General features: G+C 42.5%; 1 protein-coding gene across 2 annotated transcripts; it reads left to right on the top strand.

The window, feature by feature from the left end:
- Positions 1-1,358: 1,358 nt before the first annotated feature.
- akt1s1 (AKT1 substrate 1 (proline-rich)) lies at positions 1,359-24,924 on the top strand. 2 transcript variants are annotated; one of them, XM_052043233.1, is made up of 5 exons: positions 1,359-1,382; positions 10,116-10,605; positions 16,051-16,134; positions 16,662-16,816; positions 20,161-24,924. In XM_052043233.1, exons 1-5 carry the CDS (start codon positions 1,374-1,376, stop codon positions 20,302-20,304), a joined length of 882 nt encoding a protein of 293 aa, XP_051899193.1. In that variant the 5' UTR covers positions 1,359-1,373; the 3' UTR covers positions 20,305-24,924. The 2 variants fall into 2 exon arrangements, with proteins under 2 accessions (XP_051899193.1, XP_051899194.1); XM_052043234.1 differs by lacking the exon at positions 1,359-1,382 and adding an exon at positions 2,209-2,429.
- The last annotated feature ends 1,763 nt before the right edge of the window (positions 24,925-26,687 follow it).

The raw sequence follows: 26,687 nt of genomic DNA, 5'->3' as shown, positions 1-26,687 counted from the left end.
CCGATGCACCATAGAAAACATCCTATCTGGATGCATCACAGCTTGGTACAGCAACTGCTCTGCCCAGGACCGCAAGAAACCGCAGAGAGTTGTGGACACAGCCCAGCGCGTCATGGAAACCAGCCTCCCCTCCTTGGACACTGTCTTTACCTCTCACTGCCTTGGCGAAGCAGCCAGCATAATCAAAGACCCCACCCACCCAGGACATTCTCTCTTCTCTCCTCTTCCATCGGGTAGAAGATACAGCAGCCTGAGTGCACATACCACCAGGCTTAAGAACAGCTTCTACCCCACTGTAATAAGACTATTGAACGGTTCCCTTATACAATGAGATGGACTATGACTTCACGATCTACCTTGTTGTGACCTTGCATCTTATTGCACTGCACTTTCTCTGTAGCTGTGACACTTTACTCTGTACTGTTATTGTTTTTACCTGTACTACCTCAATGTACTCTGTACTAACTCAATGGATATAATAAAAGCAGAAAACCCTAGAAATACTCAGTAGATTAAATAGCATATGTGAAGAGGAAAACAGAACAAACGTTTCGGGTCAGTGACCTTTTATCACAGATCACCTGCAGACTTAAATAATAACTCTCATTGTATCCTGTAATGCAGGAATGAAAGGTTATTGATTTAGAAAGTTAACTCTGCCTCCCTCCCTCCCTCTTCCTCCCACAGATGCTGCTTGGCCTACTGAGTATTGCGAGCATCTTGTTATTATTTCAGATTTTAAGCATCGAAAGTTTTGTTTTGCATTTCGAACTCTCAGCCTATACTTTGTTTCTGCTTACCATTGTATCACAGGATACAGTGACTAAGCTATTGTGTCTGCAGATGATATTTTCTTCATTATATCTGTGCATTAGTATAACTGTACAACAGTATGCAAACAGTTAATACCTTAAAATAATCCGTGCGTGATCCCATCCTTCTGTGTCTCCCCGTGTTACAGCACCTACCGAGGAGATTATTGTCTTAAATGGCCTACAACTACTTCAATGCATCACAACAACTTACAAAGTCTGTAAGTTACAGTATATAAACAACGAACTATTACCTTGTGACCGTCTGCAGACGAACCCATTTTTTACCTCTGTTTGCCCAAAACAAAACCTTTCACATCATTTCCGGTTAGTGTCGATTTCTTATTGGTTCCTGCGCAGCTCACCCACTACTGGAGGGAGTGGTCAGGATGCCAACATCATCACATAGTTCACCTGCCAGTATTTTAAAGTTAAACTTTCTCTACTGCCTCTTCAGGAGGCTGACTTGTGAACAAAGCACGGTCTCTCATACGTGTGTGTATAAATGCTGGAAGCATTCAGCAAAATCTTATCGCATTAGTGGAAAGAGAAAAGACTTGGATGTTTCAGGTCTTTGGAACTGTTCCTCAGATACTTCCTGACCTGCTGGTTCCAGTGCTTTTTGGTTTTATTTAAGATTTCCAGGATTTTTGGTTTATTTTATATTTCCAGTATTTTCTGTGTTTTATTTCACATTTCCAGCTTCTGCGGGCTTTCTTTTTCGTCTGAACTAGGTTCCACGTTCAGAGTTATCCTTTAGTTTTCTGAGTGATGTCAGAGTCTTGTGACTTGGGTGATCTTTGCGCCCAATGGATTGTAGTGATTTTTGTAAAAACTTCAAATAAGGGCCCAATGTACCAGTATCGACCCGTGAACACTTTGCATTAAATTTTAAACGTTGCATAGAGACTCTTGCATTTGTAATCGTGAGTTTTCACCTGGCTTCTTAAATATAGCCTTAATTTTGCAGCAATGATTGTCTCTTTCTCTCTTCCCCCCCCCCCCAAAAGTCGCCATTTTTGTGAGGGGAATTGAAATTGGGGAGATGAAGCCATGACCGAAAAAAACAAATCCTTGTTTCATACGGCGACACTCAGCGTTTTCTTTTGCTTAAATAACAGCTCCCAGTTCCTGAGGTCACAGGAAAAAAGGCCTGTGGTTTCTTCGCTGGAGTTCTGCAGGAATTGGGCCAGCCGCCATCTTAATGCGGGGAACCGTCAACCCTGCTCCCTCAGATCGCAACTTAGTTCTTTCAAAACAAATCACTCCGGTGTGCACCTCCTATTTGGGACGGGGTATAGAGGATAACGTTGGAGAAAGAAAACTTAATGAGCGAATTATCGTCCAGTAAACACTTCTCCATTTTCCTTCGTGGACGCCATATTTGTTGGGGGCAAAGGCTGGTGGCTGCATTTAAATTTTTTTTGCAATAAATATATGCAGTTGTTGTTCGTTCGACCGTTTAGAACGATTGTTGACTCCAGAAAAGAACAAGCCACGTTAAAAGAGATAAAAATAGTGTTAGCGTTTGACGCGGGGCGTAGTTGCGTGATGATATAAGAGGGGAGACGCTGCACCTCGGAGGCTCCGGCTGTGGGAAGGCTTGAGGAGAGGCAGGTAAGGAGCTCGCCTGTGAGAGGGGGCTCTGGTTCTGGTCTTACCTCGCCTAATCCTCCTCGCTTTTCTTTCCCACTTTCATTAGCTTCCATCTGCTAGACTATTGCCCCTGCTTGGAGCCTTTCTCAGCTGCCCGTGGAGCTATTCGCCCTGCTCTTTCCCGCTCTCCATGGAGTGGCTGTTTAAAGTCCCCTCCACTGTTTGCTTTGCCTCTGGTACAAGGGCTGTTGTTGTGAATTACCTAGCCCGGTGTTTTACTCTATGGGGCAATATGCACAGACGAGAGACGATTCGTGGAAATATTTATTGTAATTTGCAATTTTTTTTTGTGAGCTCAATTTTCACTTTATAGTGAGAACGAAAAGAGGTAATGTAGACTAAACTACAAATTGTAAACAGTGGTAGGAGAGACCTAGGTGTCTCTTGGGACACCTTGAGAGTGTGGTTGGTTAAAGGTTTAGAAATGCTGGTCTTCAGAAAAAGGTAATATACTAAAATGGATTATGTTGAAGCACTGGTTAGGTGTTTGATCGAGTTCTTGATTGCTGTGATTTAGGATAGATGTTACTGTCCAAGAGAGAACACAGAAAATACCTACGAGAGTAAGGTTAAAACAGGGCTACCTGGACTTAATCAGAGTAAAGATAGTTGAGATGAGATTTGGTGCAATCATGATTTTCTCCAGTATTTTGCTGCAGATTCCAGCATCTACAGTCTCCTGTGTCTCCAAAGAAGTGGTATGAACTTGATAGACCAAATCACATCCTGTGCTCTTGAAATTCTATATTTCTACTGGGGTGTTGTTTTCTAATTGTGCAATAGACAATGTCATCAAATAATCTGATGACGTGTGGTTTTCGTAAATGTTTGGCTTGGTGGGGTAGCACATGCCTGAGCCACGATTGTGGGGTTGCCCCCTACATTTATCCATGCTGATCTGAGGCAGTTTAATTGTCTGAGGCTCTCTCTGTCCATTGGAAGCAGGTGCAAAAGACAGGATTTGCATTTATATAGCATCGTTCAGGGTGTCCCAAGTGTCTTATAATCTACTTTGAAATGAGCCAGTGTTGCATATTATGCAACAACAAATTATTGCTATCTGTTCAAAGATGTTAATGAGAGTGGGGACTTTTGAGCTCTCAGATCAATGGTAAAACAAAATTTCTTTTTTCTATGCAAAGAAACAGACCCCTGGAGGAACTCAATGGGTTGAGCAGCACCTGTGGGTGGGTGGTGGAATTGTCAATGCTTTGGGTCAAGACCCTTCATCAGGACTGAGCATGGAAAGGGAAGATGACCAGTATGAAGAGGACAGGGAGAGGAGGTGAGGTGGCTGGTAGGTAAGAGGTGGACCAAGGAGCCTGGAGAGGTGGATTTAGGCGACAGGCTGCAGGTTGATTTTTGGGGGTGGAAGGAGGGGAATAAAAGTCTGGAATCTGATAAGTAAAGAAGTTGATAATGGGAACTGTTAGGGAGATGAGAAAGGCAGAGGCAGATGGAACCAAATGAGTGGGATTCCAGTGAGTGGTGTATGGATGGTAGGGTGGAACCTGGAGGGAGATGAAAATGGGTGATGATTTGGGGGGTGGGGATGGAAAGTATGGAAAAGTGACAAAAATGGGAGGACCTGAGGTGAATCAGAAGGAAAGACGGGAACACAGAAAGTAGGGCTTATCTGAAATAGGAAAAGTCAGTGTAGACTACTTAGGCGGAATTTGACGTGTTGTTTCTGTGTTGGGCCTCGCCCTGGCAGTGGAGAAGACCAAGGACGGTGGTCTGGTGTGGGAATGGGGAGTTGAAGTGGCATGCAACTGGGAGCTTGGGATGGTCATTGTGGACAGAGTGCTGCAGGCGCTCTGCTAAGTGGTTTCTTGATCTCGCCTTTGCAGCAAACCGACAGTCAGCAGATGTACTTAATCTTGGCTGACCATTCACTGTACTGGCAGTGGTGCTTCCCCTCAGTTACGCCAAAATGCATAACACATTTTTATTTTACATTGTGTCCTAAAGATCTTTATACTTATAAAGTATGGAGTCATATATACAATATGAAAACAGGCCCTTTGGCCCACCATGTCCATGCTATTTCAAATACCCAGCAGTTTGTTTTTGCTCCAGATTCCAGCATCTGAAGTCTTTTTGTGTCTCTGCTTTTTTTTATATTATGGTGGAACTAAGATCTGTTTTAAAATAATACTGTGCACTTCGTTTTAATCTGTCACCTAAGAAGACAACTCAGCCCTTGATTCAGGCTTCTTTGTTCAAATCCCATCCTGAGAGTTCAGCCCAGTTCTGACGTGATACTGGACTGTTGGAGGTCTCTGGTTGAGAGGTTAAACCAACTACTTGTCTATGACCACAAATTGGTGTAAGATCCCATGAAGACACGAGACTGCAGATGTTGGAATCTGGCATAACACACAAAATGCTGGAGGAACGCAACAGGTCGGGGGGCATCTATGGAGGGAAATGGACAGTCGGATCTTTGGGTCAAGACCCTTCATCTGGACTGAGAGGGGAGATGGCCGGTATAAAAAGGTAGAGGGAAGGGGAGAGCAAGAGCTGGCAGGTGATAGGTGGACCCAGGTGAGAGGAGTGATGGGTAGGACAAGGGAGGGGGAGAGTGGGAATGATGGGTATATAAGATCCCATAGTGCTATTTTGGAGAGGAATATTGAGTTACCCTTGCTATTATTTAACCCTTGCACATCATCATGGGTTACCTAGTCCTTTATACATTAGTATTTCTGAGAGCTTGCTGCATGCAAACTTTTGTTTTAGTACAGATGACAGGAACGACACAATGGCGGAGCTAGTAGGGCAGCACCCTCTCAGCGCCAGAACCCCAGGTTCAATCCTGACCTCGGGTACTGGTTGTATCGAGCTTGCACATTCTCTGTTTGTAGCCACGTGGGTTTACTCTGGGTGCTGAGGTTTCCTCTTATGTCCCAAAGCCAGTGCAGGTTGGTAGGTTGGCCACTAAATCGTTACTAGTGTGCAGGTGGGTGATGGAATCTGGCGAGAGTTGATGGGAATGTGGGGAGATTAAACATGGAATGTAGGATTAGTGTAAATGGTTATTTGACTGACATGGACTCAGTGGGCCAAAGAGCCTGTTTTCAAGCTGTGTCTATGACTCCATGCTTCAGTTAGTGTAAAGAACTTTAGAACACAATGTTAAATTAAAACTTGTGTTGTGCACTTTGTTTAATGCCTTAACTGTGAGGGAGAACCACTTCCAGTGTAGTAAATTGTCAGCCAAGATTATGCATAACCAAGGCCATCTGCTGACTTGTTTTCTGTAAAGGTGTAATATCAGGGGTTGTGTGGGTGGATTTTGATTATAATAGTTTTCATCCAATAACCTTTGAATGATAGTTGTGTGTTGAATGTGTTGCCATCTATCCGTGTCTTCTTTTCATGCCCCACCTTCCCAAAAAAAAAATAACAAGGAGATCCTTGCCAAACTTACTGTGCTAATTTTCCCATGTAGCAAATGATGCTTTGCTAAGGATTTTTGGACATTGATTCGCAAAGGGCAGGGTAAAGCATGCAGTCTGGCACTCCTGAAGAGGACCTTACTTTAGATTAGTCTAAATATGACAGGAGTGAAGTCTGGTTTACTTCAATGTAGAAGCTTCTCTTGGCTTGCATAACTTTGGGACCAGCGAATGTTGACAGCAGTGTTTGTGCCTGCAGAGTGGTGAAAGGATAGGAGTAATTGGGCTGCTTCTGAGGTAGATTGAATCACTGACATATGTCATGAAATTTGTTAGTGATAAACCTAATTCTGATTGGCCTCCCGTGGAGGATTCTGTGAATACCTATGCTGCTGGGATTGGACGAAGTAGATTTGGAGGAGACAAATGTGGAAGTTAAATGCTAGGATAGACCACTTGGGCTGAGTGGCCTGCTTCTCTGCTGTCTGATTCTATGAATAGCCATATCAGAGTCTGTCTTATTTCATTCTTAAGTGAAAGGCCTCTGAACAACTCAGAAGACAGCACAAATTAGCTTGTTCTGGGGTTAAAATGCAAGAGGCATTTCAGCAAAAAGCAAGTCAGTCGATTGAGCTTAATTCAACCCAAAACGTCAGCAAAGGCACATGCACGCGCGCACACCTACCTTGACCTGCTGAGTTTGTCCAGCAGTTTGTCTTTTTCCTCCAGATTCCAGCATCTGCATTCTCTTATCTCTGATCTTCAAATTAGTTTTTTTAAGCTCCTTTCTAAGGAGTGAGCTGTATATTTTAGATTGGCTTTGTTAATGAGATGGTGGTTAACCTTGGTGGTTAGGTATTGGTTGAGCAATTCCACGTCCTGCATTTGGATTACGACCTATGTTCTGTGGGGGAATGAGGTGGGATGGGTCTTTAGAACTCTCCATCCAAGTAGTTTTTAAATTTTAGAGAACAAAACTATTTGCCCACTGCCGGTGCAATAGAGGAATGGGATAGAATGCTGAAAGGCCAGAGATGTAGGCAGTGTTTGACATATTTGGTTAAGCAGTTATGAAGTGAACCACACTGGTAACCACTTCCTTCTCCTCTCTGGCTTGAATGGCTCCTTATTTACCTTGTCTGAGTTGCTCTCAATGTAACTTGGTGCAGTCCACTATATTGGAAGCACTATAAATTACAAGTTGTTTTGGAAATAGTGTGATATGTGAGAGTTGATGTAAGATAACCATGTTCACTGTCACTGATAAAGCTATTATATTATCAAGCATTGAAATTGTCACTCACAAAAATAATTCTGGGAATTGGTCAGTGCAAAATGTGTATCTTTGCTTTGTAGTTTAGTGGTTGGAAGCTTGCCGATTACTTTATCTAATTGTTCATTCTGAGGTTCTGCCCATTGAGTGGAAGTGCGTGTCAGATAACTGGGTAACTTTTGTTTTCAGCAATTTGGTCTGGGTTTATTCTCACTGGAACACGGGTTTATAAAATTGAGGGAGATAGGTGGGTAGAATCTATTTCCGACGGCAGGGAGTCGAGAACTAGGGGGCACAGGTTTAACACGGGAGGGGAGGGATTTAAAGGAGAGTGGAGGGGTAAGTTTTTCACAAGGTGGTGGTCATCTGGAACAAACTGCTGGAGGAGGTGGTAGGGGCAGATACAATTACAATGTTTAAATGGCATCTGGACAGGTACTTGGATAGGAAAGGTATAGAACAATATGAGCTTAATACAGGAAAATGGGATTAGCATGGATAGGCATCGTGTTCAGCATGGACGAGGTGGGCTCAAAGGGTCTGTTTCTATGATTCTCATCTTGGATGCTCTTCCAACCTGCTGCTTTGACCAACTTTTGTCACTTGTTTAATGTTTATGATTCCTGTAAAGCTCTTCTAAATTTACAAAGTTATAGAAGTGCTAGGATATGTTCCAAAGGACATGACCCTTTCCTATTTGGAAGCTTGATGTAGTGCTCCAAATTATAGTTTCTTTGGGGAGATTAGGGGTGTGAGGGTGATGGGAAAGGGACTCAATGATTAAACAGTAGATTTGGACAATAGCAGGGGCATTCTCACCAGTATCCTGACCAGCCTTTGTGTGTGTGTGTGTGTGTATAGAAATGTGATATTGCTGTGCACAGATTAGCTACAGTGTTTCCTGTACTACAGCAGTGAATACACCAAGTCCTTAATCTGTTGTAAAGAGCTTTAGGATGTCTTGAGGTTGAGATGCTAAAGTAATGTAATTTTGTTTTTATTGGCTTTTCACTGGACTTGCTGCATTGATGCAATTTTCCTACTGGCAAGAACTCAAGAACAATAAAAGTTATTGATCTCCTGGTCTTTTGGCTGCTTGTTGCAATCTATTTAAATTGCTGCATCTGATCCCTTGCTGTAACTCAACCCCAGTGAACTGAAAATGAGGTAAAGCTTTACTTGCCGTGGGTGTGTTGTGTCCATGTTTGTTGGCACTGGCTTCTTTCCATTTTATAGCTGTTTGCTGAGTGTACAAATGTCCCAGAACTATTCTGTACTTGTGCTGAAAGTGTGCTCTTTTGTGAAGATGGTGCATGGTTTTGACTCTGGAGGGAGCAATGTATCACAGCAATGTGTTTGCCTTGGGACATATGGTTTAAATAGCTGCAGCTGAGTTGTAATCTGTACAGTGCTTTAATGCCTCTGGTGGGGGCATGTAATTACAGCTTGGCTGTTCACAAATGACCTTTCTAAATATGGACATGGCAATAAATGGATTAATTTGATAGCATAGATTTCTTTTCAACATAATAACTTTTGTACAAGGCTAACATTTATTAAGAGCAAGTTGACAGTTTTTATTTTTTATATGTAAAAAGTTTAGCTTGTCGCTGGTTATTTCACCCACAATTAATGATTTTCTTCTGGCATAACAGACAAAATGCTATGCAAAAGAGTATACAAATTGTAGGCCAGATGACTGCTTTCTGGCTCAATGTGGCGCTATCCTTTTAAATGCATTAACCCCTCTATGTCCATGCATGATCAGCTAGATACTTGCTATGCTGGCAATGGCAATTCTCTGGTCTATTTCTTAATTTTGATATTGGCAATACCAAGGAGAATGTTGACTGTTCATTTTCCCGTCTGCCCAGCGGAGTCTAAAATGCAAAGGTATGTTGTTAAGCAATCCCACCACCGCCCCCCCCCCCCGCCCCCAGTTTTTTTAATTCAGCACACACTCTCACTTGAAAGGGAGTTTCAAGCAGATACAATACTAATGTTCAAAGCAGAATTGAATAAACAATGGAGGGCAACATTAAGGTGTGGGGTAAAGAGCTGGAAGTGGGACTATTTGGGTAGCTCAATCAAAAACCATGCATGGTGGCCACCTGTGTTATATCATTCTGTTGTTTTTTTAAAAATAGTTTTGTCATAATTGTCAGCTACAAGTTATTTAATAGCCATGTCAGATCATGTCCCTCCAATGCATGATATTACTTGAGATTCTTGTATTCATCCTAAATTCATGGTCCGTTATGAGACGCATGCAACAAGTTTTTCACTTCTTGGAAAATAGAAACCTCTTGCATTTGTACAATATTTTCTCATGCTTTTGGACCAATAGGATTAGTTTTGATAGGTACTTGATTGTTGGCATGGAGGTGGTGGGTCAACGGGTCTGTTTCTGTGTGTGACACTCTGGCTGTGATGTGCTGTGGAGTGTCAGGATCAATGAAAAACTTAGGGAACATGGCAGCCAATTTGCACACAACAAAGCGGGACAAGTTGGGTAAGGGCTGAGATAGAAACAGGAGTAAACCATGCGGCCTGCCCTACTGTTCAAGAATGTGGCTTGCCTTTTGCTTCAGCACCACTTTCCTGTACTAACCACATTCCCTCAATTTCCAAAAATCTGCTCCACCTTGCATATTCGTGGCAGCTGAGCATCCACAGCCCTTTGGCTAGAGAATTACAAAGGTTCACTACCCTCGGGGTTGAGAAACTCATTTCTGCCTTGAATGATTGACCTCTTAGTTTGAAAGTCTGATCCCTGATTTGAGACCCCACAGCCTCAAACCCTTCAAACATTGTAAAGCTCGAATGACTGGTGGTACTTGGGGCGTGGGTTGCCTTGAGTGTGGTGTTCAGAATTAAACAAGATACTCTAGCTGAAACCTAACCAAGGTTGTTCTGGCATATGCTTCTAAACCTACTAAAATGTGTCAACTGTCTTGCCTTGTTATCCCACAGGCAACTACACCTATCAAGATGATGACTGACATGCTTGATAACCACCGAGAGAGCTGGGACTCTCTAGTCTGTGCGGTGGACAAGTATCGCAAGCAAACGGGCAACGATGTTGTCCTCCTGACTGCTTACCGGCCCAAGCTGCAGTCGAACCTCGCCTATGCGGTTCATGGGACAGGGACCCTCTCAGATGCCACCAAGCACTACCTGGATGACATTGCCGTTTTCCACAAGACCTCCACGTACACCAGCTGTGCCATCCCAGAGCGTGACGGTGGGAAAGCTGCAAAGGAGGATGCAAGCAATGCTGAGGACTCTTTCTCCAAGAGCTACCCATCCATTTATGGCAAGGGAGGCTTTTCAACTGACACTCTGAGCCCAATGGAACTGAGACCTGCGACAGATTGTGAGCCTGGAGTGGCAGAGACCGATGAGAGAACAGCTTCTGAAAGTGAGAGAGAAGTGGACAGGTGTAACTTAAATGACTCTTCAGGTAAAGAACCACACAGCAACAGTGCCTATACCAACCTGAGGCAATAAGTAGGAGAATTATCGGGCAAAACTCTCATTTAGTTAATATATGGCCGATAGGTCAGTCAGAGAGGGGTTTTTAGCAGGAAAGGAAGGTTTGAGATGTGGAGTCTCAAGGATGGAGTGCTCGATCAAATGATGTGACTGATGTATTTGGCCCTCAACACCAAGGACTGCTCTTCTGCTCAAGTTTGAATTGGTGTCATGGGATCTTTGTTGCCCTGAGAGAGCTGGTGGTGCCTTGCTTTAATGGCTCGCCTGAAAAATTTCATTAAAGCCACATTTCCTTGGTGTTGGACTGTATTTTTGTGCTCACTGTTGTCATGTATCTGTGGTATTTGAGCTTTTCGGGAGACTTTTGGGGATAATATCAAAATGGTTAAGAGGGTAGAAACTGTGAGCCAAAATATTGCTTTAAATTGAAAATAAGGGTCCATGGGTTGTGAAGAAACCCAATGAATGCGAGTTTGCTGCTCAGCATAGGCTTTGGACAAAACAGTGAAAGTGAAAACCTTAGTGATGTTTTACAAATGATTTGAAGAGACAATGTGGTCCTTGCTCAGTGGTTTGCATGAGAATGACCTCGCTCGTGGGTCTCAATTGTTTTAAGAAACGACCAAGGTACTTAACAGGAGCTGATGGTGATCTGTGATTATCTGTCTTAGCTGAATGGTTTCAGAACCTCAAAATATAATGGCACTGAATAGAGGCCACCAAGCCTGGGACAGAGTCGTTAGTCCCACTCCCTCTTATTTTCCACAGTGCTTTTTTGTTCTTAGTTAAACAAACTTCACTCACTTTGTATGCAGAGTTGGGTGTTGTAGTGTGAGCTTCCCAGGGGAACTGTTTGTATTAAACCTACTGGCCCATTGCGAATTGAGATTTGATCCCGATTTCCCATTCAGAAAGCAAATCCCCCCAAAGAAGAATGTCATACTACTAGAATGTGCACAGACAGTATGGATCTCCAGTATCATTGCAGTAACTGATCCGCAGGGCCTGTTCCTCCTTAACTACTTGCATCCTGTCTGCATTGAATAGGATTTCCCTGACGTGAGATGAGATGCAAGCTGCATAACACTGGGTCATCTTTCAGAAGACTGTGATGAACTCTGGGCTACAATAACTTGCATGCCATTTCAATACAAGAGCCAAATTTAAATATGGCACTGCTGTCTGGTTAAACTTGATCTCTGACCAATCATGCTCCTGTTGCCTGCCCCTCCCCAACTTTCTGTGAGGTCAAGTCCCAGAATATCCCTTTCTAATCAAGAATATTTCTTTACTTCCTAGTAAAACTTCAGTCTTTCTCCACTGTACCTCATGTGATTCCATTAGACCATAAAGTGTAGGGACAGGAGCTGGCTATTCAGCCCCTCAAGCCTGTTCTGTTAATCAAAAGGATCATGATCTGACGTTCCTGCAGTCCACTTTCCTGCCCTTTATCCCTATAGTCCTTGATTCCTTAATTGATTAGTCTATCTCAACCTTGAATATACCCAAGACTCTGTCTACAGCCCTTGTGCAAAGAGTTCCAAAGACTTGCAACCTTCTGAGAGAAATTCTTCTTCATATCGGGCTTAAGTGGTCTCCTGCTTATTGAGACCCTGCCCGGTTTTGGACTCTCCTATGAAAGGAAACATCCTTGCAGCATTTACCCTGTCTAGCCTCCCAAGAACTATATATGCTTCAATAAGGTCGCCATTCCTTCTAAATTGTGTCCCAGCCCAACCTTCAATGAAATAATCTTAAATGGGGGGGGGGGGGGGGGGGGGAGGAACATCAAAATTGTTAATAACACTCTAGATGCAAACTCACTAGTGCCTTGTACAATTGCAGTAAGACTTCCTTTCATATGTCAACCCCCTTGAAGTTGGGGCCTACGCTTCCTTATTACCTGCTACTCTTGTTTCTGCTTCATACACAAGGATCCCACCCATCCCAATCCTCTCATGATGCACTTTCCATAGTGTTTTTTTGCTCCATTTAAATTCTTTTGTTGTTTCAGAATGAACAACTTCACATTTTCCCACATTATACTTCATTTACCAACTTCTGCCCACTCATCTATTAAAATGTTTCTGTAAACTACTTGCATTCTCACTTGCCTTCCTGCCTATTTTTGTGGTCCATAAATTTGACTACCATACATGTTTCTTTTCTCCAATACAATATATTGTTTAGTTGTAGTCCCATTACTGTTCCCTGTAGTACCCACTGTTTATAGGTTGCCGAGTTGAAAATGACCCTCTTGCTGGTTCCTGTAGCTGGCCGATCCTCCCTCCATGTTAATATTACTTGCAACACCATGGTGTCTCATGACAATCTTTTGAGGTAAATTGTTGATGCCTTCAAGAAGTCCAAATACATCTCCTTATTCCCTCTGTCCACTTATCAAGACTTCCTCAAAAATTCTGACTTTGGACACTTTCTGCTTTGTGAAGTTGTACTAACTTTGCTTGATTAGCTTGATTTTCCAAGTAAGCTTCTTTTACTTCCACAATAATTCTAACATTTCCCCCAACAATAGAAATTTGGTTAATTGGCTTTTCGATTATCTAATTTTTACCTTCCTCCCTCTTTGAATAAAGGTATCACATTGCCCGAGGATTGGAAAACTGTCACTTCTCTTGAATCTAAGGATTTTCAGAAAGTTATAATTATACAACCACGATCTTGTTTGCTGCTCTTAAGAGCCTAGGATGCAAGGCATCTGGGTCAGGAGACGTATGGTCATTAGCCCCATTAATTTGCTCACTACCAATTGTCTGGAGATAGTATTTAATGCCTTCTCAGCATTATTCAGTATTAATGGAATGTTTCCTCAACTAAAGACTGACGCAAAATGCTTTAATTCCTTTGCTGTTTCATTGCTCCTCCATTATCTCGGGGATGAACGTTTACTTGGACCACTTTACATTTTGTATTGTCTGTTTTTTGTATGTAGTTTTCCCTCAGTTTGTTTTCTCTTTCTTTTTGTTGTCATCCTTTCCTGGATTCTGAGCTTATCCCAGTCTTCAAGTCTACCACTAACTTTTGCCTCATTTTTCTCTTTCAGCATAATACCTCCATTATTCTGGTTGGTCCTTTTCCTTCACTGGAATATATGAGTGCCATAAATTGCTTCCTAAGTATCTGCAACTGGTTTTCTTAATTTATTGTGCCAGTCCACCTTAGCTAACTTTCCTCATTACACTGTCATTCCTTTTATTTAAATTAAACATTCAAATGGAATACAAAATTCTGTCATACTTCCTAGGGGATCTATTACTGAGGTCACTTATTATCTTGTTACCCTTTCAAACAAATGTAGTTAGAAGACAAGTTATGCAGGTTAATTTGTTTCTGTACAGCTTAAGACTCATGACTGATGGGTGCAAAGGATTGGGGCAAGTGCTGCTGGTGTTGGAAGCTGGATGTGAAGTCTCATAAGGTTCCCAAGGTGACTATTAATCAAAAATAGGTTGAAGAATAGAGTTGCCTTTTATAACCTTGGCTGTCCAGACCACTCTACAGGCATGGTTACATTTATTTATTGGCTGTATTATAACCAATTTGAATACAAGAAGTGCTTGTTAGCAGCAATAACAAGGTAATTTTGCTTTGGTGATATTGGTTGAGAGAAACGTATTTGCCAAAACTGGTTAGAACTCCCATACCATTCAAATGGCTGCAGAATTTTTTTGTGTCCAATAGAAAGGCCAGGCAGGATCTTGGTTTGTGTTCCATCTGCTAAATGGCACTTCCAGCTTTGAACTATTCTCTTCAATGTGTGTTGGTGCCAGCCAAGGTATGTGCTCCAGCTCCTGGCATGGGGTTTAAAGCCAAATCTTATTCTGAGATGAGTGCTGCCCACTAAGCTATGACTCACTGTAGATATACAGCGCAAGCTTCTTGCCTGCAACCTCTATGCACTTGCTGTTTAAAAAAAAGATGATTACTGGTTTAGTTCTCTAAAATGTAAGAGGTTCTATGGTTCTGAATACCCTTTTGAGTATGGTGGTGGGTGCTGTGAAATAGGCCATTAGAACAGGTCTGTTTTTTGCTCATCTAGACTCTGTTGAGTCAGGAATTTTGGGTCTTGGAATTCAAGGAGATGGTAGAATAAAGGGCTAGCACCCAGGAGTTTGGTTCATAATTCAGAGACCAGTCCAAATCCCACTGAGGCAGATGGGCAGTTTAAATTTCAGGATTTTCAACTTGGAAATAAAAATACAGATGTTAGAAATCTGAAATAATTACAAGAAATGCAGGAAACCTTCAGTTTGGGCAGCATCAGTAGAAAACTCCACCAGCAATGGTAACCAGGAAACCGTTGATGAACCAGATGGGTTTAGTGACAATCCAATTTTCCTTCTGGGAAGGAAATCTGTAATCCTTGCTCCATCTGATCAACCAATGTGGTTGATTCTCAACTGTCTCCTCAGTTTGGGGGCAATTAGATTGGGTGGTTAAATGTTGGTACTACCACTGATGTCCATATTCCATGAATGAATGAGAGCATCAAGGTTTTTTTTAAACCTATTGGGTTTTCTGTTTGCACTAAAAATCAAATCTATTTTCTGAAATAAATTTCGACAGCAAGTTGTAATTGCAGCATAAATTGTATTCTAATAAATGCAGATAATTCTAATGAAGGCTTGTCTTTATGAAGCTCTCTGCCACTTTAGAAGTCGTGTCCCTTAGCACTTTCACCCTGACTCCTTCCTTCCAAGTTATTGATACAGCCTTGTGCTACTCTGTAAAGCTCTCCATTCTTCACCTCTTGTGTGTAAACATCTGTGCTGTCTATACTTGTACAGTTCTGTTGCTCCATCTTTCTAGTTTTTGCTTGTGTATAATGGTTACTGCTCTTGCAAAACATTCCTCCGTTGTCTTGCCCCCTTTAATTCTCCTCCAATTCTGACCTGTTCATCTCTGATTTCATTGTTCTGAATTCCCTCCCTAAACTTTCCTCAAGATGCATCTCAAATGCTCTCCTTAATTGATCCTCTTTGTTTATATGCCTGAAGGGCCTTAACAACAAATTCTTCTGTGTTAAAGGCACTATATCAATAAAGTTTAGCAAACACTGCTTGTCAATTCCTCCCCCCAAAAAAAACTTCGATTGCTTTTTTTTGTATTTATGACTTATTCTACGTCACTGCCTAGGTACATTTATCCATGTCCCTTGGCAGTTTTTTCGTGAGACACTTTTTTTTAAAATGAGGCACATTTTTCTATCTTGCTAAAGTCTATTATCTCAACCTGTGCTAAAATTTCCAGTCCCACATCACCTTGTTTATTTTGTCATAAACTTCTTTTAACTGCGCACCCTTCTGTTAACTGTGGCCCCAATTTGATGTTTCCCACAAAATTTTGTGCTCCAGTCTTTACATCACATTAATTTGATATGTTTTCCCTTCAGCTATCTTCACAATGGACGAAGAATCGACCAGTCAGGACTGTGAACCCTTCTTTGAATCTGATTTGGATGGTGAGAGCACAGATGGTAAGTCTACAGGGTAAACTGCAAACCCTATAAAATCTAGTAAAGGCTGCGTACACAGGAAGGAGCTGTTTATTCTGAGCAATGTTACTCAGAGGCACAATGGTCTCCACTTGTGTACTAAGAATTGGTTTGAACACGTCTAATGGGTTTAACCACTTCGGTAAGTGGACATCATCTGCATTGGGGTAGAGTGGATTGTGGTGGAGTTCATTCTATTGCAACAATATTGCCTTGGTGATGGTTAAGATGCATTGTAGAAGATGACATAAACTTGTTTCTCAAGGTTTCACCCTTGATGCCCTAGTGCATTATAGCTTCCACCTTTGCATTTAGATTAGATGTGACTGATAGTGAAATTCCAGAAAAAAATGATTGGTTGTGAGTGCCTTGGGACCACCTAAAAGATGCATGGGTAACCTATCCCTGCATAGGACACCAGTTACAGTGTACCAGAATGTGGTGGTGTGGGACTCCCAGTGGCACAGTACCTTGTGGCTAACTGATGGCTTTGCTCTTTCCCCTTGCAGATGGCAGTTTGAGTGAAGAACTTCCTGCCCGTCCACAAACGCATTCTCAAACAAAGTGTCATCAGTATGCCAAGTCCTTGCCTGTGTCGGTCCCCATCTGGGGATTCAAGGATCTGAAACCAAAGAAGCTTCCTGATGGGGACAATGATGAACGGGTAAGGTGTATTCTCTCCACTAAGGTTGAAGTATGTTAGTACGCTGGGAGATTTTTATTAAATATCATGTAAAACTGACCATCGAATTATCATTAATCAAATTGACACTGAGCCATTTGTTCTTCTGGAAAAAGTTTTGGAATGTACTGCAAGGTATTTGTGTGTCCAAATAGGAGCTAGATAAATATCTGAAAGGGGAATGAATTTGAGACAGGACTAGCTGGATTATTCTTGCATAGAGTAAGTACAGATTCATTGGGCCAAAAAGCCTCTGAGATGCAACCATTGTGTAATTCTGAAGTCCACTTGCCTAATCCAGGTCTGGTGAAGTCCACTTGCCCTAATCCAGAGTGGCTTTGAGCCCACACTGATTATGGTTGACTCCCAACTGACCCCTTGATGCAGTCCTGTGAACTACTTAACTGTCCCAAATGCAGGGGGGACCAGGAATGAGCAGCAACAGCCAGTTACCCAATGGTGCCCACATCTCAAAGTATAGAGAACATCCCAAACTTCTCCCCTCTCAAACAACAAAATCAATGAGTGGAAAAAAATTGAATTATGCCTTGAGTTCAACACTAACTTTCCCAACTGGTCAGTGATGGATCACTCTTTTGGTGTGTAATTCCAAAAAAGGAAAGCTCAATCACACCAAATAGATTTGAGGGCATTGGAATGTCTTTGTAGATTTTGCCTTGCTCTTTTTAATGGGGCCACTTCTACACATGTCCCCATAGTATCTACAGTAGTCCTGGTGCAGTCGAACCGAGAATGGTTCCTTAGTACTGGGTGTTAATGTTATCTGTTTACTGCTCTGTATCATCTAAATGTACAATGTTGTGTGCCCAGAGCAATATTACATGGTCATACAGCACAGAAGTGGGCCCTTCAGCCCAACTGGTCCATGCTAACCAAGAAGGCCACCCAAGCTAGTCCCATTTTCCCGTGTTTGGCCCATTACCTTCTAAGCCTTTCCTATCCATGTACCAGTCCAACTGTCTTAAGTTGTTACTGTACCTGCCTCAACCACATCCTCTGGCAGTTTACTCCTTATACCCGCTTTATATTTTAAAAAAAAGTTGCCCCTCAAGTTCCTATTAAATCTTAACCCCTCTCATCTTAAATCTGTGCCTTCTAGTTCTTGAATTCCCCAACCCTGGGGAAAAAGGCTAAGTGCATTCACCCTTTCTATGCTCCTCATGATTTTATACACCTCTATAAGATCACCTCTCTGTCTCCTATGCTCCACAGAAAGAAGTCGTAGCCTGTCCAACTTCTCCCTATACCTCTCCCTTGAGTCACGGCAATACTCTTTCCAGTTTAATAACATCTTTCCTATAACAGAGTGACCTCAACTGAACACAATACTCCAAGTGCAGCCTCACCAGTGTCTTGAACAACCACACCATAACGTCCCAACTTCTATACTCAGTGCCCTGACTGATAAAGGCCAGTGTGCCAAAAGCCACCTTCACTGCTCTGTCTACCTGTGACTCCCAAACTTTTATTTACAAGAGTTTTGACGCTATTGGCAGTATTTGCCAACACTATCTTTTCCCACCACCCCCCCCCCCCCACCCCCAAACCCCCCCCCCCCCACACCCACCAAGTTCTACAATAGTGGTAACCACTTACCTTCAAATGCAACCTTCAACATAGCAAGGTCCCATTGGGAGTGATGGTGATTATTATTGCCTATCACTTTGTGTTAGATTCTGTGAGAGGAAGATGGAGAGATAAAAGTTCAGAGTAAATTTCAGCATGTGGGGTCCAGTGATCTGAGGGAAGGGCCACCAATGATATTGGGGACTTTAATGCTGTTTCTACATTTTATTGATTTGTGGTGTATCCACAAGTTTACAAGGATCTTTGGAAAAGATATCAATAGGTTCATTCCCCTAAGCATTATTTTTTGTTTGCTGTAAATGAGTAATAATTACCCCATACTTGTTTTTTTTGTTACTCTGGGATAAGTGATTCCACCTTTTTTAGTTTCTATGCCAGAAAAGGATTAACTGTCTGCACTAGCGTAGAGTAGTTTTGAATTTGAATCTTTAATTTAGTACAGTTAATATTCTGCGAGAGGTGTGGCTGGAAGCATTGGTGGTTTGCAGCAGCAACAGCATGTCAGAATGAAATAAGGCAGATGGAGTTGCATTACAAGTCAGATGTGATCTGATTGAATGGCATAACAGGCTTGGGGAGGAATGGTCTTCTGTTCCTATGAAATTACCCAACCTAGGTGCTACACATCCTCCATGAACACTTTTAAAAACATCCCAGGTCTTGTTTGATTGACTTCAATCAGAGAGTGATTACATGATTCAGGCAATTATCTAGTTGTTGGCTGCTGATTACAACAGGAACTGTTGGGCAAGTCTGAAATTTCAGATCTATTTACAGCAGTCTTGTACAGCAGAGTTCTGGTCCCCATTTCTGGTGTCCTGAGTTCTGTCGCGTTACTGAGGCAGCAGTAGTAATGTGTGACAATTTCTTGGGTAAAAATGCAGATTTAGTTTTTGCGTGGGGAGGAGTGTGTGGAGAGGCATTGACTAGGATTTCTAATGTTCACTTCTCTGGAGACTGCTGCCAGAAAGCTTGGGTATCAGAAGGATCAGTCTTGGTTTTGGCACAAAAGGATAGTAGTGAGCCATTACTACTAGTCTACACTTGTGCACAAAGCTATTTGGGTAGCATGCAAGTATGATTGTGCCCAATTGTGGAACTGTACCCTAGTAGGAATGATCTTCCAGCTGGAATAAATACTGTTGCTGCTTCTGCTGGCACATTACCCTCCTTCCCAGCCCTTGCAAATCTGCAAATGTCCCTGCTATATTTCTGACTGCTTGAACATCCTCTGATTTAACCATTCCACCCCTGGCAGCTGCACCTTTGATCCCTGAAACGTCAGTGCTTTGCAGTTTCCTCCCTAAAGCTCCCTACTACTTTTCTCTTTTAAAGAAACTGCTCTAGAGTGAGCACTCAGTTGGCCTCCCATGTAACTCCTTGGGTGGTTTCATGTCTAGTTTTGCTTGCTGCTTCTGCTATGAAGTGCTTAGACACTTAAAGGTGTTTGTATAAACAAGTCGTTCAATTGTTACTATTCTGTTTATGGGCCTTCACATAGATGGAAGTAGGGATCAGGGAAGGTGATGCAGTGCTGGTGAAATGTCTGTTGAGTGCAAACAACTAAATCCTAGACGTCTGAAATGGTTTATCTCCTGTTTTACCAGTCACTGACATCGAAATCAATATGCATTCAGCCCGGGTCTCCATGAGGACCTTGGCTGAATTTCAGGTATCTGGCTGCCATTAAAAACCACTGCCTTTCTTTTGGTCTTCAGTTGCCTTCACCAGACTTGGACAAGATCGCTGCCAGCATGAAAGCCTTGGCTATGAGTGTGACAGATGGCACTGAGATGTTTGGCGACCTGCCAAGGCCCCGACTCAACACCGGCGACTTTCAGAAGCCTTATCGGAAGTATTAAAAGCACTTTTCAGTCCCTGTCCCCCTACCTACCCACCCTGTCTGCCCCACTACCCCAAAATCCCAAAATACCCCTTCCTCCCTTGCCTCTATCACCCAACACTACAGAGATGCTTCTCACAAGGGAAGAGCTTATTGCCCAGAAACTCTTGGCAATCCAGGCACTACATGTAGCATTTAAGGTTGTGTATGACAAAAGACTGGGTCATGAGTTGATTCCGTAACTTTTCGCGCTGAAGGAAAAGTATAAACTTTATAGTATATTTTTCTGGTTAAAGCATTGTGTGAAGCAGAGTGCTAGAATCTGCCTTTTGATGTCCTAACTTGTCCTTGTATGTCTTTTCGCCTTTTCAATATGCACTCATTGTTTTTAAACAGCCTGACTGGGTCTCCTCACTGTATGTGAGCAAGAATCTGACAGCTGGGGAGGTTGGAGCTCCAACTTAAGGGAATTTATTTTAGATCTTGGTCTTTCATCTTTTGAGGCCAGAATTTTAACCTTTGTCCATTACCATGCTGAAGGGAGGGGTGAAATCTACTTGGAATATCAAGCACCCATCATAAAAACCCTCCTCCCCCTGTCATTTGCCCCTCCATGCTATACTGACAAATGTGTAGCCAGCAATTTGAGTTGGTTCAGGTAGGAACAGGGTCCTTCAGACTGACTTTTTATTCATGCATGCCACTTTCACTGCCAACTGAGAGTAAAACCCACTCTGTTTCAAAGTGTTGAAACCACATTTTAAGGATCTGGTCATTTCCAGAAGAAATTACTAAATTTGGAACCTTATCTAATTGATTCTTTTAAGTTTGGTCTTTTAAACAGCATGTTCCCCAAGAGCTCTTAAAACCCAAGCAACTTCTGCAATGACTTTTATTTTGCTATGACAGTGAGGCAGACCTGTTTGCTGCTTAATCTGGGGTAAATAAACATGTTCCTTGTGTCCAGGTTTCTGAATGTACTTTCCATTATATCTCTTGTTTCTTGCTTCTTTATCTGGAATCTGTCAATGGTACCTACTTCAGTTGAAGAACTGCAGTTGTTAAGTGGGGACATCCACTGGCCTTGTTCTCCCATGTACCTTGGAGGCTGTCATGTTGATTCTGTGCCACATTGTGGTGAATACATATGGTTATCCATCTCCTCCGGAGCCATGGCTCACAGAGGTGTCTTGGGTAATGTGGGACACTTCTTCATTCTGCCCAGGCGTCTGCAGTATAGTCCCATGAACCCAAAAGTGGTTTCAATCGTTGGGATTATACACTTGGAATTGAGGAGCCTACAGCATTAGATGTGTGTTGCACATTCTTAGCCTGAGTTAAATAGGATATTTTATGGCCTTTAACCATTGACTTTATTTTGTATGGTGATGCTTGCACCTCAGATGCTTGCACAATGGTACTTGTCAGAAAACTAGCTTGCTTGTCAATGCCAACAGAGTATGGCTGGGAATTGTTAATCTCCGCATGAGGGGCTTGTTCCAGCTTGCTTAAGATGCTCTCATTGCACAAGTTGCCATAGGAACTGAATGCTGTCCGTTCATGTTTTAAAACCCCCTTGCCGCCTCTCACATAACCCCAGATGCCTCCAGCAATCATTGCAGCCTAGGCTTTGTTTTTTTTAAAATAAATTTGCTGGTTCTAGACGAAATGTTTTGCAATGCAAATTTCTGAATTGATTTCCCTTTCTGTTTGCTGAGTTTGGCTGACCCCACACAGTGTGCTGTAGCCACCTGTCTATAAATCTAAATGGTTTGTTTGATGCCTTTAGTGGTTTAGAAGCTGCTGTGTGGGTTTTTCCCTTTTGCTTGGTTCATTTAAGACTTGCTGCAATGCTTCTTTGTGCTGGCTCACATCAGTGAAACTTGCAAAAGATTGACTTGGCTTCACACCTCCTTCCCCCCCCCCCCCCCCCACCCAAAGCCTGTCACTACCTCTGTCTTTTACAAAACCTGCCTTGTTTTCATTTAGTTGGTTTCTAGACTGAGAGGCTAGAAATGCCTTGGCTGCCAGATTGAAGCATTTGGTGATGGAAGAATAGCAAATCTGATTCCCTCTTGTTAAATAGTTGTAACAGAATGCATTGGGCATTGTCAATGTCTCCAACACTTCCCACTGATGGAGGTGTATGCTTTGTCCTCTTTATATGGTTTGCAACTAAAGAATGAAGAAGCACCAACAAATTTCTCTCTAAAAGGTCAGTGTTTTACAGTCCCAGCCAGTCAGTGAGACTCTTCTTGCTCTTTTATTTAATCAATGGATCCAACAATCTTCATCTCCCTGACCATCTGATCGACATTTTCCATAGACTGGCCAGCCAGAGTGATGTGCACAATGATTTCTGAATTTGAATGGAGTTCTTGTCGCACATGAATACACTATTCATTTGTCTGGCAATGACTTTCTATGGCTGTCCCTGAATTTCAGTTTGGGTCCCAGCTCCCACATTGAGAGGGCATCCACAAACTCAATTCCAGTAATTTTTGTTTAGCTGTATCCATTCACCCCTTGCTGCTTTCTCTACTCTCTCTACAGCCTCTTGCCTGGGTGATGGGCAGCAGGGGTGGGGGGGGGTGGGGTTGGGCGGGGGGAGGTGAGGAGTTGTCATGGATGTGGCAAGTGTGACACTGTTATGATTTTCCTTGCAGTTCATGTCCAGGATATTTGTGCCTCGGTGGTCAATGTTTTAATCCTCAAATGGAAGTGTTTAAACTGTGACTGATGGATCTCTGCCATGCCTTAGGGGCCCTGATTGGGAAGAGTGTTTCTGAAAGACTTTGCCCCCTTCCACAAACATTGCCATCCCATACTGGGGCAGAGATGGGAAAGAGATTGTTGGCCTGATTCAGTTGGTACACCGTAATACTACCCAACTTGCTGTCACCCAGACACATTCCAGTGATGTCACTAAGTGATGCCTTGGTACTGTTGATTGGGCTGGGGTAAACACTGCATTGATTGGTCCATGTGACACTTGGCAGTCATGCAACTTGAACCTAGCTTTACAATTGAAGTCTGGCTTCTTGCAAAAGTTGATGCAAGATTATATTGCACAAGACCTATCTCGCTCTCACTGGCATTTTTGCCTGTGGTAGCCTTCCAATACACTCTGTGGCTGGAGTCTATCCATGATTCCTGTCACATCAACCCATGCCTGTGGTTGGCTCCACCCAGCTGTGGAATGGGATAGGGGCAAGTTGTGGAATTTGTTAAGGTGGGAACTGTTTAAGTGAAGTAGGGTCTGTATGGTGGCTTGTGCGGAAGGGAAGGGAACCAGTGTGGGACTGGAACAGGTGGACTTGCTCCACGGTTGATGTGACTGCTTTGAAACCCAGTTTCTGTTTAAAGGCTGCGTAAAATACTCTGGCAAAATTCTGTTTTGGGCAAATTTTTATTTAATGTTTTAAAAGAAAAAAAATGCCTGAATGCTGATTTTTTTTAATTGACTGTAATTTTAAGCACCTGGAAGGAGAAACCCTTTCCCACTCCATATTTTCTCTTTTTTTTGCATGAGGTGGGGAAAGATTTGGGCAGACATCTGAAGACACCATCTTGTGTAAGGAGCTCACTGTGCGCAATCCATGCTTGCTGATTCGAATAGCAATGTACTTAAAAACATAGGGCTCCAGTGTTCAAAACCCCATCAAAATCAAATTTAACAATTCTCTCTCTTATTTGCCCCCCTTCTTATTTCTGCAGTGCTAACTCCAGCTGACCAGTCTACCATTTGAGAGCAGTAGTGAAGAAATCCTCTCACCTTGCCCTCGTAGAGGTGGGTGGGCAGAAAATAAGTTGTAAAAGTGCAGAATGTATTACTTCTATTCTATGCCCCCCCCTCCCAAAAACCAAATGGAGCTGTGGGTTATCTTGGGTCTAGAGTTAAGGCAGTGATTAACAAGGTTCTCTTAAGAGAATCCAGCCTCCTCTGCCAATTACTAGCCCTAGTAACTGGCAAAGAAGACTGGGTTCTCTTAAAGTACTTCAGCTTTGTCCTTAAACCCTGGTCAACACCTGATTATTAGCAAGTTTCATACTGGCTGGGCTTATTGACCAGTCTCTCATCTCTTACTGTATTTGAATATTTCTTTGGTATTTTCAGCTGACCAATCACCTTTTTTGCTTCAAATTTCTGTTGTGTTTTTAAAGAAATTGGTGTAAGCAAGGATGGTATTCAATTCTTTATTCAACTGCCTCCACTGAGTCATTTTGAAGGACTTCTGTTTAGTAATACGATACTAAACCCTATTTGGGATTGCTACTATTTCCAAAGCTTGCTTGATGTTGATTGGGCTCTTTTTTTTGTGGACATGCTGTCCCTATCTCTATAGCTGGAGTGCTGTTCAGAAGGACTTCCCCTTTTAAAAAGGAAAACTGGACATTAAACCAACTTGAGACTGAACGATGCTGCAGTTTCCGCTGCTGAGCGAGAGTGCTGCCATGCGGTACATTCACAGTAGAACTCTGCATCTTCAGAGGTCTCCAAGTAAACTTGTTGCTTTTGGAGATGTTTAATTAACTAACTAGACAATTGCTGCTGGAAATGTGAACAGAAGATGGTGAGAAACTGACAAAAGAATATGGCTAATTTTTTTAAAAAGAATAAAGTCAAGTGATTATTACAGATGTGACTTGTTTTCTTTCTACACCACCTCCTGGAGTTACTGTTCCATGTAAGAATTGCCTTGCTGCTGCTATTTCAACTCAGCCACATTAGCTTTTTTGGGTGAGTTTATATTGGGAATGGGCAAGGGAATCTGGTTGGACTGAAGAACCCGATAAATGCCACTCTTTCACTTCAGTCAGGCCACTGCAGAGAATGAAATAACTTGTAATTTCCTTCTGGTGTAGAAAGTGGCCCATCAAGTCTATTGCCAGCTCACGGAGCAATTATTTACCCCACCAATTTTTCTTGAAACCAATTCTTCCCCCACCTCACCTGCACTTGGAACAATTTAGTGACCAATTAACCTAGGAAGGTAACTGGAGCACCTGTCTGGTCACAGTGTACGAACTCCACACAAGTCTGGATCATGAACTGTGGTGCAGCAATGCTTCTGGCTGTGCCTCCCAAGGCTTACTGATGTAGTTATATGTGACTTTTAATTTGCACACTGCAGTATTGCAGAAACAGTAACAGTGGATGGCCAATTACAAACAACAATGACCAAGGACATTAAGAAGAATTTGCTGCCATTCAAAAATATTGTTAGATCTTTTGTAACCACATGAGGTGTCAGGCAGGGCCCTCCTAATGTTTAAAATCTTGTCCAAACAGTGGGACAAGATTTTAAACCTTCGGGCCCTGCTTGATCCCTCATGCAGCACTTGCTTCATGTTACACTGAGAGTGTTAGTCTAGACTCCGCTTGGGTGGCTACAATGCAACATGAAACTATAAGCTTCCAAGATTGCTACCTTTTGCTAAATCTGACACTTTTTTTTGTGTGTGTGGTCTTAATTATGCTGTTGAACCAGCCTGTGGGATTACTCAGTGGAACAATTGTTGATGACAGCAGTAAGGGACTGGTAACCACAAATCTCTTAATATGCAGGTAGAGGATTTGATGCACTGGCTTTTTGCCCTCCCAGCTGTGTACGTGCAAGACAAGCTCTTGTTTTTAATGAGGGCCAATCTTTCTGTGTAATCATTCTTCTTTCAGATAGGGGGGCTAGAGATTACATGGAGCCAAATGCTGTTTCCCCAAGGATCGGAGATGATTGGTCTGACTCTCGTTTATAAATAACCAGATTGAGTGACTTTGCCTGTTTTTTTCCTCCAAATCTAATTTGACCAAAAATTTAAGGCTGAAAGCTTTCAGGTTGCAATCGGAAAACAACTGGATGATTGTATCTTAATTTTCCTTGTGCCCTGTGCACCCTCATTTAGACTGGTGCCCTAACATTAATGGATGAGCAGGTTGGTTCTCTTGCACTTCTTATAAGACATCCCTATTAGAACCTCTTAACAGCAAATAAAGTGTGTTGAATTCTGGTCCCTCTTGTAATATGAAGCCACTTTGTCCACAGCAAGCTCTAGCATAGTAACAACACTACAGTAAATTAGGAGAGCAGCTTGAATCAACTGCCCCCTTGCTCACTGGGTTGGTTGGCAGATTTTCCTGCCCAATTGCTGTTCATCAGTAGCAGTAAGGATCTGGCATGCAAATGAAAGACCCTCCTGTGGTATGTCAGCCTGATGTGTACAGATGAGTGGTGGATAAATAATACCCAAAGTTAATTCACCTGCACTTCAAAATGATGAGTTCGTAGGGAGAGGGATCATTTTATGTGAGTACAAAAGGGCCCTAGAATGTATCGTACAAATGAGGCACTCATACCACTTGCCAGCGTGGATAGTTGTTCTTCAGTAAGTGGGGTGAAACTT

Source organism: Pristis pectinata, chromosome 33 (assembly GCF_009764475.1).
Source record: "Pristis pectinata isolate sPriPec2 chromosome 33, sPriPec2.1.pri, whole genome shotgun sequence".
Classification (NCBI taxonomy): domain Eukaryota; kingdom Metazoa; phylum Chordata; class Chondrichthyes; order Rhinopristiformes; family Pristidae; genus Pristis; species Pristis pectinata.
This window is presented reverse-complemented; position numbering and strand designations above follow the sequence as displayed.

What these genes read in the sequence shown, in the direction of transcription:
- akt1s1 (XM_052043233.1), top strand. An exon ending in GGATGGTGAGAGCACAGATG is followed by an intron (nt 16,135 to 16,661) that starts GTAAGTCTACAG and finishes TTCCCCTTGCAG; the next exon opens with ATGGCAGTTTGAGTGAAGAA. An exon ending in ATGGGGACAATGATGAACGG is followed by an intron (nt 16,817 to 20,160) that starts GTAAGGTGTATT and finishes TTTGGTCTTCAG; the next exon opens with TTGCCTTCACCAGACTTGGA.